General features: G+C 44.7%; 1 protein-coding gene across 4 annotated transcripts in view; it reads left to right on the top strand.

Moving 5' to 3' along the window:
• The window catches only part of HTR4 (5-hydroxytryptamine receptor 4), a 209,055-nt gene that overhangs the window by 154,873 nt on the left and 41,512 nt on the right, over nucleotides 1-12,670 (top strand). For 2 of the 4 annotated variants that reach the window (XR_012160260.1, XM_073355856.1), the window contains exon 7: nucleotides 488-563. The exons of the other annotated variants lie outside the window; for them this stretch is intronic. Coding sequence is in view for 1 of the 2 variants with exons in the window: in XM_073355856.1 (XP_073211957.1) it covers nucleotides 488-548 (61 nt within the window). In the remaining variant the exon portion in view is untranslated. The remainder of the gene's footprint in view (nucleotides 1-487; nucleotides 564-12,670) is intronic. 4 annotated transcript variants of the gene reach the window in all.

Genomic DNA, 12,670 nt, shown 5'->3' on the forward strand with positions numbered 1-12,670 from the left:
ATATGATTATGGAGGATATGTGCCATCCCCTCTAGTCAGATGATTCTGGTCATGTGACTAGTGTGTGGGAGGGGGCATATAAATATCACAATATCCAACCAGACCTCCCTGGAGCAAACCTGAGAACTTTTGGAAAAGGAAAATGTGGGGCTATTTTGCTAAAGAAAGCATGAGTGAGAAGACAGAGAACACCTGTGGAGGAAGACGGAACACCTCCCCTCCTGAGCATTTCAAAGGGTTTATTTAGCAAGGGACCACATGATATGCCTTATTCCTCTGACCCAATCGCCATCAATATTAGCTGAGATTTTCCCTTCCCTTGAGGGAGAGGGCATATTTGGAGCTTGAGGTTATTTTAACATAATTTCTTGGTGTTTAATGACAGGTTAACTGGAGGTCATTTTCCTATTAACCATCTCTGTGTTTTCTTTCCTTTCTCTCTTTACCCCCTCACTGTGTCTGTCTTTTCTCCCGTCTGCACTAAAAGTGGCTGTTCTTCTATCTCCAAGTTCCTCCTGCTGTTCTGCAATAGACCAGTTCCTGTCTAACCCTGAACATGCTCTGTAAGTCTTTTCTTTTATTACTGTAGCATTGTGTGTATGTGTGTGCGTATGTGCGTTTATTATTCCTTTTTAATACACTTCCCTTGTTGTGTGGCTCACCAGGGATGGGGTTGATGGGAAAACTTTAAACAAACCATGTCAAGAACTTACATCAGAATGGTGTGTGTCATTTCCTGTATGCAGATACTCTTATTGTTGGCAATACAACGGGTAGGATGCATTCTTTTTATGGTACTCTTCTGACTTTGAGGATTATTATTTATATTATGGTAGTTCACAGCCGCATTGCACTACGTGCTGTACAAAAGAATAACAAAGATGACAAAGCTTTAGCTGACAGACTGATATTAATTGCATGCCAGATTTGTATAGCACTATGCATGCTGATCTGTGTTTAGACCAGTGGTTCTCAAACTTCTTTTTCCACAGACCACTTGAAAATTGCTGAGGGTCTCGGCGGACCACTTAATGATCTTTCCAAATGTTGTTTGTACAGTTAGCTAAGTATTATAAATCGCTTTGGATAAAAGCGCAATATAAAAAAACCTTAATAATAAACAACTTTCTTTTGTTCTACAAATAAAAGCGCACAACTCATATTTTAATTTCAGTATTCTTGATACTTGCTCTCACTAAATACTTGCTCTCACTTTCTAATGCGATGGATGTGCCCTCTCTCCCCCGCCATGGCAGCCCCCGAGCTGGGGCTGGGAAGGAAGGCCTCCTTTCCCTGGCAGCCACAACTCTGGAGCTGGGGAAAGTCACCTCTTTCTCTGGCTGCCACAGCCCTGCACATCCCAAATTCCCCCCACCTCCTCTTCTCACTCCACTGCCCCCCTCCAACCTACCCCCTACTCCTCTCAAAGCCACCACCTCACCTTACATGTGCGTCTTCTTCAGGGTCCAGGCACCTAATTAGTGGAGCCACGCCTGCTCGGCTCCACTAATTAGGTGGATGGCCCTTCATTCTTTTGCGTGTGGCCGCTCAGGCACGCACCTTAGAGGGACCTATCCACAGGCCACTTGAATGGACCTCGCGGACACTGGTGGTCCGCAGACCACAGTTTGAGAACCTCTGGTTTAGACATAAAATCTTTCTAAGCCCCTTGCTCTGCCAGATATAGCACTTAGGAAATTTACCCAGTGAATTCCACCAAGGTTCTGACTAAGTCTGACTAGGGGGTCTGACCAGGTACTGACGACAGTAACTAACCTTGGGGATAATTGCGCCTCCTACCACCGAAAAGAACACACACACAATGACAACACGAGGAAAGGTAGGAGCTCTGTCCTAGTGCAAGCTGCCACCTCAAACCCACTAGACAACTTCCCCCACAGGGAGCAATAGCCTGGTTTTGCTTGGCCGTCAGAGTTACTACAGATGGGATGAGCTAGTGGAAAATAATGGTATCCTGCATGACTTTGATGTGCCAGTAGCAACAGTCCACATAACACAGTAACAGCAAGGGACCCAGTGATTAAGAAGAATCCAAATGCCCAGTAAATAGAAAAGGACTCTGGCAGGCAGAGGATTAATCCCTCTTTCTTCAATACTTTTTTATTCTGATGTGGGTATTGCTGCTCGATGTTAATATCAGAAAATGGAATACGTGCTCTAGCTGGATTTCTTATGATCCCTGCGTGTCTACTGAATCTTTGACACAGTTTAAGTTTAAAGAAAACCCAAGCCAGTATCTACAGTTGTTTGAATACAGCAGTGTGACTTGAGTGATACAGTATCTGTTTCTGCCATCTGTAATTTCACCTAGTTAGGCCCCTGGATAGACAGCACCATCTGCAAGTCCCAGGGCAGTGACCATGATGCAAGCTGCTCCACTGCTACGTGTCAGGTTTTTCTGACCTACTTCGGAATAGTTCTGCTGCAGGAATTGAAGGGTGCAATGACCAATTTGGCAGAGGACTTCTTTTTCCCCTCCAAAGGGCTGTAAGTAGAAATGAAGGAAAAGTTAAGCTGTCAGGGAAATTTTCTCAATAATGAGGTTCATTAGGGTGTGTACTAGTCTCCCAAGGGCAGTAGAGAAAACCCTATAACAGTGGATATTTGGGAGTGGACTGTATAACTCATTGGAGCAGGGAATAAACCAGGTTCAGCCAGCCAGGATGGAGAGAGGGAGAGAGAATGGAGAGGCTACACCAGTCATTTCCATCTCTAACCAGCAGGATTCATTTTGTGGAATTTATAAAGTACCTGTTGCCAGAAAAATCTCAGTAACTTCCAGCATCTATGACCCCATCAACACTGCACCCTGTCTGACCCTGATTTTTAAGGGCCAAGAACAGAATCCTGGGCATGTGTGTGTGACCAGACTCTCTCCTAAGCAGGGTTCTCTTCTGAACACAACTGAGATTAATGGTCAGGAATTTTACATCATGCTTCACAACTATTACAGGTTTCAGAGTAACAGCCGTGTTAGTCTGTATTCGCAAAAAGAAAAGGAGTACTTGTGGCACCTTAGAGACTAACCAATTTATTTGAGCATGAGCTTTCGTGAGCTACAGCTCATGAAAGCTCATGCTCAAATAAATTGGTTAGTCTCTAAGGTGCCACAAGTACTCCTTTTCTTTTTACAACTATTACAGATCACAGAACATTCCCCTAGTTAGTTGGTAGGCTGCCAGAACTGCACCCTGGCTCCTTAGGCCTCACTTTGAAAGGTTCCTTCCAAACAGGCTTTAGCATCAGATGGTTCCTGTCAAACACCTTAATTCCTGCCCGTGCACCCACTCTCTCTGCTAGCCTTTTCCAGGGATGGAGAGAGGAACTATGTGTCAAATTATTATTATTATTATTGTTAACTAATTATTAGCTCAGCTCCTCTTTGCTTGGATATGGAAATTAGCAACTCCACACACCCTGCACTGTGCTTAAGAATGCCTAGTCATCTGAGCTCAGAGCCAGGCTGGTTCTGATTTCAGGTGGCTAGCCTGAGCCACTACCAGTGTCACAGAATCCACACAGCTACTTTTAGCGTGCTGGCATAAGCCCCACTAACAGAAGTCTGTCTACGTGAGTTGGGAGGCTCAGTCCAAGTTGCAGTGTAGATGTATGCTCAGTGGTCACAAGCAAGCAGCTTTTAGCCAGGAGATACGTGCACCCAGACACTATGCTGAGGAGGTGATTATTAATGAATCCAGCTGCATTCAACTTTCCCATTTTGGCTGATTTGGGCTGAACCTCACATATATGATTTAAGGGAATTTGCAGTCTAGCTCTGGAGTTCAGGAACCAGATCGGGGAGAAATATGGCCTGTCTTTATTTTAGGTAATGAAGAATGACAGAGGCCTTTTCTTCTACAGGGGATCTTCATTTTCTGTTTGTGTGTGTCTATCAGCTATAGTCTGAAGAGAATGACAGGGCTTCCTCAGCCCAAATAAATACAAGCTAAAGCCAAGCTGGCTTCAGTTAACATAGCTACTCTTATTATCACTTCTAGAACTAGCTGCTGTAATGTCTTTACATCATATACTAGGTGCATCCTGTATAACTGAGCTTTGTGTGCTTAAAAAAAAAAAATGGTATTAGCATTATGCTAACCACAGCTTTCTTGTACCACATTCCCTCCCTTTCCCCCACTCCCAGCTCTGCCATTAGCACCTCTTCCCTGCTCTTTTATTTCCTTCCTTCAGCAATCAGGTGCCTGCTGCCAATGAGGCAAATTAACATTTCTGTATAGAGCACCTGCTACTCCACCCATCCATGTTAGCACACTGCAGGGATGTCTGGCTGTTTGGAATGAGGGTTTTAACCCTCTCCTTGCCAGATGCTGTGCGAGAGCCCTTCTCCTAATCATTAAGGCCACTGTTTTCTTGTACAAGTTGCTGGTGAGAACCCTAATGTGAGTTTTTGTGTCTCGCTCCCTCACCCTGGTATCTCCTCCACTGTCATTTCCATTCATTTCCTATTAAATGGCTGTACAGCCAAAGTGCCTCACAGAGAATAACGCAATCGGCACATGACTCATTGTATGTTGTCAGGCACTGGGGTTCTCACAAGCAGCTTGACTGAAGGGAGCATGAAAGTAGCATATAGTGAGATTTTTGCCAAAGATATTTAGAGGCCTCTGTTCTACAGTCTCCATATATGCCTGCTGCAGTATCATCTCACAATGAAATAATTGGCTCCAGCAGGGACAGTCAGAGACAACAGACAAATTCCCAAGAACTTCTGAGCCACTTGTGTGTAACCTTCTTATAGAATCCCATGACCTTGCACCTCCAGTGAGTGTGTATGAGGTGGTGATCCATTTTTCATAAGTACAAACCCCAGGGCCCAGGGACTTAGGCACCTAGGGCCCAGATTTAGGCACTACTGCAATCCACAAACTTCCCGCCTAACTCTAAACTCATTTGACACCTATGTTTTTGCTGTAAAAGTTCCCGAGGTGCCTGAGTTTCTGTCCCTGGGCATGCGCACTGCTGCCTCAGACAGACATCCAGGTGCCTGTCTCACACCTAAGCCACCGTGTGAGCCTCAGACTAGGTGAAGCTAGATGGGGGAACACCTGTCTTGCCTGTGGGACCCAGTCAAGTAGGTGTGCTCTGAATATTCCTAACTCCACACAAGATGTCCAGGAGGAAAGGAGACTCCCTAGTAACCTTTAGCTCAGGGGTTTGTGCATTCCGCCAGGATATTGGAAATCCCAGTTCAATTCCCTTCTCTGGTGAGTGCTCTAACTACTGGCCTATGGGACTTTATGATGTGGCTCTCCCTCATTCTACTTTGTATTATATAGTGATTGGATCACTATACTCCAGAGAGTGGAGCTCACCCAAGAGGTAGGAAACCCTTCTCCACAGTAAGCAGAGGGGAGAATTGAACCTGGGTCTCCTACACCTCCCCGTGAGTACCCTAACCACTGGGCCAAGATTATAATGAAGAGCACCACCTCCTTCCCCCTAACTGGTTTGTGTACAGTTAGGCCTTCCTTATAACCATTAGGCCAGAGGTTAGCGTCCTCATCCAGGATGTGGGAGACCCCTAGCTCAAACTCCCTCTCTGCAAGAACAACCAAGGCATCTGATTTCAGGCGATAGGGGTTCCTGGCTGTGGGTTGCAAGCAGGGATGGGGCCTCCCTGCAACCTGAACTATAAGAGGGGCAGGGTTTAGGACGCACTCAGTCATTGGCATCTCCACATGGCTAGCTTTGGTGGTGAGCCACCTAGCACAGTCACTTTTGTGGATCCTTTTCTCAGGCACCCATGTCTTCCCATTCATTGTATGGGGAGCCTAGGCGACTAGCCCAGAGTTTGTGGATACCAGCGATTTTCAAGGTGTCTAAAGCATTGCAACACCTAATTCCCTTTGTAGATCCCTGCCTGGGGTTAATTATTATCTCAACCAGGAAAAAAAGAAAAAAAAAAGAAAGCTCAACTCCATTTTAGGTTTTTTTCCAGTCAGGGTTTTTTGATTTGTTTAGTTTTAATTCGTATTTCATCTAATTTCTGATAGTTTTTACTATTTCTTTTTGAAAAATGTCTTCTGTGAACAGAGAGAACTCTTGACCTTCAAGCTGTTTGACCTCCTTTTCACCCACAGGAGGCTGGAATCTGCTAAAGGAAATCTCACAGGGCCTGTGAGTTATACAGAAAAAATTGTGGACCAGATTCTGTAATGTGGCTGAGCCATAAAACTAGGGGTAGTAAAAGGCAGTAGCTTTAAGTCCCGTTTGGAGGCCCTGGATCCTGTGGCTACTCTACTTTGGCCCAGAAGATGCCCAGCACAGATTAGAGCAGCCTGTGGGCATCTTTAATTTATGTTGACTGGCCACAACCCCCAAGAGGCTGTTAGAGCAGGCAGATATTGCCAGGGGATAGGGATTCCCCAGCTACATTGCTGTACCAGTGAAGGTCGGGAAAATGGTGACATAAGAGTCCCGACAGCATCTGTGTGTCATCCAAGGGCTTTCCCAATGTGTGGGAAATTCTAAAATGGCCAGGTAAGCTTTGTACTGCTAGCACAGCTCAGTGCATCCAGAGCAGGGTTTGTCATCTTGACGGAAATACTGTAAACATCTACTGTTGCCACCAGCAGCACAAGAAATCTAGGGCCTTATTCTCTGCTCCCTCACTCTGGTGTTAATCAGGAGGAGCTTCACTGTGGTCAATGGAGTTGCACTCATAACAAAGCACAATCCAGCTCAGAGTCTTTCAGGATGAGTCTCCTTTCTGCTAGCCATCGGTGCGTGAGCGTTATGCTTCTGCTGGACTTCCTCTGCTCCCGAGAATGGTGCATTACTCCTCATCTCCAGCCTGGGTTTTAGCAGAGTATACTACATCTGCATTCCTCCACTGCCAAGTGACACTGGGCTCAAGGTAACAGATTGCTCCAGGGGATGCATGCCACCATGATCAGGATTCTAGAGAAAGGCATACCCAGTTTCCTTTCTTCTCTCCAACTTGAGTAACAGCCCTGATGGCCAATTGGTAGCCCAGCTGTCTTGCTCTCATTTGTCCTGCTAGCTATAGATAGAGGGCCTGAATGTCCACTGCCATGTGAAGTCATTTACACCTGTTCTAAGTAGGTCCAAAACAAAGGTCTGGCAGCATTTTTACATCCTCTTAGTTTAAGTATAAATGGTTACAGACAGGGCAGGGAGAATCAGGGCCAAGGTCTTGCAAGAGGGAAGGTGGCTGGGAGGAAGGATACAGAGAAGAGAATGGAACTTATATGGGCCAGATCCTCAGTTGCTTTAAAATCAGCATACACCCTTTGAGTTCTGTAGAGCTGCATCTGTTTACATTAGCTGAGGATCTGGCCCAATGGCTTCATCAGCTAAGCAGGCTCCTGTGCTAGGACGCTCTCTTGCCAACTGCATTGTGAGAGTCGGCGTTAAAGCAGAAGCATATTTCACAATTTGCTGTTGTCAAAACCAGCCCTGATTTGTCAGAGTCTTCAAAGTCATCACTTTGATTAGGCCCCGACACAGAAAAACATTTAGGTTGTCAAGGCAATCTTCAAACCAAGTGATTCATCCAGAAGGGAATGAGCTGTTCTAAGATATCTGGTTCTGATGAACTGATTAAATGTGACAGGCTGGAAAGGTGGCAGTGGGGAAGGTGATTAGGGGAGGGGAGATGTGCCTTTCGGGGAAGGAGGGGGGCTGTATGACATTTTGTAGAGCCTGCTCAGTTGCAGTTTGTTGTGACCAAGAAAACAGGTGTCTTGGGTTTAGGGTCCCTGGTGGGAATAATTAGAAGTTCATCAAGCCAAAATATGCACTGCAGATAGGATGAAGGCTGTGGCTGGAGGTTACAAAGGCAATATTCAGCCCAGTCGTGATGGGATTTTTGGTGCAAATTGGTGAAGCCTATTTTGGGTCACCTGTTGGACACAAATAATTCTGCTAGAAATTGATCAGTCAGAACCAGCAAAAAAGCAGCAAAAATCCCAGAAAGGAAAAGAAACCAGGAGACCCAAATGCTCCTCCAAATTAAAACTGCGTATGTCTGTCTGTCTGTGTAAATGATTGTGAATCCATGGGTATGAGTGGTTGTTTGTGAATGGATCTAGGGTGTGAAAGTAATCCTGCATGGGTCTAAATGGGTCTGCGAGTGTGAGGAAGTTGCCAAGATGTATATGAATACGTGTGTTTATCTGTAACCGTACATGTGTAGGGATAAACGTTCACTGCTTTCTCTGTGCCACCAGTTTTAGTGATGGGGGAGAATGCTTAGCGCTGAGAAAAGGGTTGGTACGTTAACCACTTGGGGAAATGTACACATAATTCTTTTATGTCTCAGACTGAAGAAGGGCAGTTTTCCTAATTTAATTTTTCATTGAGTGTGAGTTGAAATTAAGAAAAAAGTATAGAAAAAAATTAAGGTAGGTCCCATTTTGTTCTAAACCAGTACAATGCGTCCCTTTAAAGAGCTGAAACAGACACAGTGGGGTGGAGTCTCCCCTGAGTTAAACTGGTCTAACCCAGGATTAACACCAGTAAAGCTAGTGCAGTTATACCACTGTAAAACAGGTGTGAGTCAAGAATCAGACCCTGGCTGTAAGCTGTTTGAGGCTCTTCGACCCTGGGCTGTCCCTAAAACATCTTCGCACCAAGAACATGACACTGTCTGCACTAGGAGCTGCAAGGGAGTGTGACGCCATCTGGGGATTGTCCTGCACCAGAAAAATCACCAGCTAGCTGGTTCAGGCAGCTTTATGAATAATCTGCATAGCCAGAGCAGAACAACGGGGCTGTAACACATCTGCTCCCCCTGTAAATTTTATTATATAGTGTTTTATTATATTTATTATATATTATAACTGGTGCACACTCCTTGAAATATCACATAGAGAACAGAATCTCTGTCTTACAAAGCCAGGAGTCTGAAAGGGTGAATACAGTGCAGAGCAAGCAACTATATGATAGAAAGTACTGTACCCTGCTTGAGAATATTCCCTGAATTTACCAGGGAACTATAAAGTGTTTTCAAGTCTCTAAAATAAGGATGCAATTAATTGTAGTCAGAAATTCATGTTCAAACCCACGCAGAGCGGTTTTTTTTTTCAACTTGAGGTCATTCTTTAATGCATTTTAAATTGCTTTGCCAGTGGAAAATGAAGTAGTTTATATTTCTGAAAGGTAAATGTGCTTCCTAAAATAAATGTTAGCCATTGCTTTAATCTCGCTTTAAAATCAGAGTTACTGATGAACACATTGCGGCTTGTGAAACTTAAAGTGAATATGTACCTTGTAGTGAATGTCTTTGTCTGTGTAGCCTAGATGTATAATCCCTGGAGAATATGTAGATATAATTAACTAAAGGTCTGATCCTTTTGGTTTCAGTGGGACTTTCAAATGTTCAGCATGTACCAGAATCACACCTTAGATCCTTTTTTAGCCTGAGGGTTAAACACAGTATTTTAAGAAAGCTAAGAGGTCACAGTCAGTACTACAGGTAGATTCTCTGCCCTGTTCTGCATCCTTTCTGCCACTTGGGCAGCACAGCAGGAGCAGAAACCACCCAACAAATCCTCTCCTGGTGATTCTCTTGCATGGGGAGTGTCCAATGAGCACAGAGCCAGCATAGCCAGCCTCTGTGCCTCCCTTCCTCCTATCAGTCCAAGCACAGGGACATGTCAGGGTTTTGAGGGGGGTACACGGTGCTCTAGTTATCCCCAGCTAGCATATGAATCCTTGGAAACCATTGCCAGCTGGCACAAGTTACATCCGCTGATCTAACCTGGGCTGGGGGCAAAGACTCAAAGACTAGAACTGGTGACTGTTTTGCAGATTCTCCCTTTCCCCCTCTCCTAGGGTACCCTGAGTGGCAGCATTGGGGAGAGGAGCCATCATTTCCTAGGTATTCCCTGAAGCTCAGGCAGAGCCATTCAAGTTCCTGTCTTGCTCTCTCTGGGGTTTGCATGCCTTGGCAGGAGAGCCCCCGCCTTCTCCCCATAGTGACAGGAAGGTTTCAAATACTTCTGGTTAAAAATCAAAGGGCACGGAGCAGGAAAGATATTTGTAACTCACACCATAATCAAATACAAACTTCCTCCTTACCAAAGTCACCCTTGAAGGCTGCAGGTTAGACACCACTTCCTAGATGAATTAAAGCTCCCGCTTTGGTGTTGTCTCTTTCCCCACTTCCAAGATATCTTTAGTGTGCGAGGGATGCACTCTTGTACTTGCTATAGCTCCCCATCACACAGCAATTGTTCCAGACCAGAAGTTGCTTTGGCAACAGAGATACAAATGCATGTACCATTCTCCAAACAGTATCATCAAGAAAGACTTCAGATCTAATGAATGCTACTGAGGACCAACTGCAAATAATACAGCTGAGCCCTGGCTTCCTGCTCAAAAGGACAATAACACTTATCCACACTTCATCACAAGCCGCCCAATGGGATTAATGGAGAAATTGTGTCTGATGATTTACTCAGTAGGTATTATTGTGGGTGGCACACTGTATGAAGCTTCGCAGGAATGCTTTTGTGTGGGGGTGTGAATTAATGTCCAAATATTGTGGAGCATTTACTAACCACGCTAGTCAAAGAAGTAGGATAGAGCACACATCCACACAGCACCTTAAAGCTGCACAGAAGGAAGAGGAAAAACAAGAATGTGCCAATATATTAAAGGGGGGAGGAAAGAGGAATGCCCCTCCTCTCCTGTTAGAGTGCAGAGTAAAAGAGGAGATCTGTATATGTGATGATCAGTGCTTTTACAGTATGACACCTGCCCAGAATGGCTACCAGTGTGTTAGCATCTCAATGCCAATCCTACCCTCAATGCCACCTGTAGTGTTAACTGTAAAATAATGTGCAATCTGTGTCACCCCATCATTCCTTTCTCCAGACAACCAGAACAAGAGCTCAGAAGGGTGATTTTTCTCACAGAATAGAGAGTGATTTTGTTTCATTCCAGTTTCCAGGGGTTGCATTGTGTCATAGCCACCCTTTAGCACAATAGAACAGCAGGTCCAAGAACTTGTCCCTCTACAGAACCCTCGCTTCCTGGTGAGCAGAACCGCTGCATGCATGGTGCAGATGGCAGCGCCATTTTCAGAGCTATAAACAGTATCATTGTCATAGCTCTTTGAATGGTACTGCCATATGTACTGGAGAATCAGCATTTATGCTTGTAAGGGCTATGGGCCAGCTGGATTTTCTCCCCAAATGAAGCTGACACCTGAAGTGTGAGTGAACACATCATGCTGCTTTGGAGGGATTCCCCCTCCCCAATACTCATTCTTGAATCTCCAGGGACCTTCTCATCTGTCCTCTAACCTGCAAAAAGCAAGTGTCCTGCATTCCTAGAGGTTTATTGTGAAGCCAAACCTCTTTGATCAATGCAAGAAGCAGGAGCAAGTCCATGAAGATGTTTGATGGCAAATCAATCACACTGTGTGCATTTTCTTTACCACAGCAATTTATTTTTATGGCACAGTATATTCCAGTGTGTGTGTGTAGAGAGAGAGAGAGAGAGTGAGCTCTTCTTAAACAATCAGGTTTCTGTGGCTATAGACTTGTCTGATTTTCAATACAATCCATAATGTACTTTCTTACATTTTTGTTGGTGAATGTATAGCAGCTATACATTGTGCAGTAAAGTCAGAAAAACATGATGACAGAGCTCTATAAATAAAAAAGGGAATCATACAGAGGTTTTAAAAACCTGTTGCAGGAGAATGAATGTGTTGGCGCAGAGTGAATATTTCACTGTGAAAACAGAAGCCAAGTTTTCATCAGTGAATAGGAACCTCCCATACAATCCACAGCAGAGCTTGTTTCCTGTAATGATGCTTTGGCTCTGTCTACTTATGGTTTTAGAGAGGCAAGGATGGACAGGTGAGGTAATATCTTTTATCAAACCAACTTCTGCTGGTGGGAAAGACAAGTTTTCAAGCTGCACAGAGCTCTTCTTCAGGTCCGGGAAAGGTACTAAGGCCAGGTCTAGACTAGGAAATTAGGTCGCTATAACTATGTCGCTCAGCGGTATAAAAAATCCACACCCCTGAGCAATGCAGTTAAACCGACCTAAGCCCTGGGTAGACAGCGCTATGTCAACAGAAGGGCCTCTCCTGTTGACATAACTCCCGCCTCTCATGGAGGTGGATTAACCAGGCTGACAGGAGAAGCTCTCCTGTCAGTGTAGGTAGCGTCTTCACCGAAGCGCGACAGTGGCTCAGTTTACTGGTGCAGCTGTGTCACTGCAGTGTTTTAAGTGTAGACCTGCCCTTAGAGCGTGTCAGCTCAAATATCAGATGGAACAGATAGTTTCGCAGAAGTAATTAGCACATATTCTAAGGGACCATTCAAGGTGACCCATTAACACCCCTGTAGTCATAGGACAAAAAAGGGGGGTTAACGGTTACAGATTGTTGTAATAAGCCGTAAATCCAGTGTCTTTATTAAGACCTAATTTTCAGTGTCTAGCAAAGTTTTGAATTTCAGCTCCCAGGCTTGTCTGTTGAAAGCGGATCTTAGATTTAGCTGTGACGCTCAGGAAGAGCTCTGTCTCTCTCACCAACAGAAGTTGGTCCAATAAAATTATTACCTCATCCACCATGTCTGTCTAATATCCTGGGACCGATGTGGCCACAACTGCATAGTTATGGCTTTGTATCTGTGTGAAACTGATT

This window comes from Lepidochelys kempii, chromosome 8 (assembly GCF_965140265.1).
Source record: "Lepidochelys kempii isolate rLepKem1 chromosome 8, rLepKem1.hap2, whole genome shotgun sequence".
NCBI classification, from domain to species: domain Eukaryota; kingdom Metazoa; phylum Chordata; order Testudines; family Cheloniidae; genus Lepidochelys; species Lepidochelys kempii.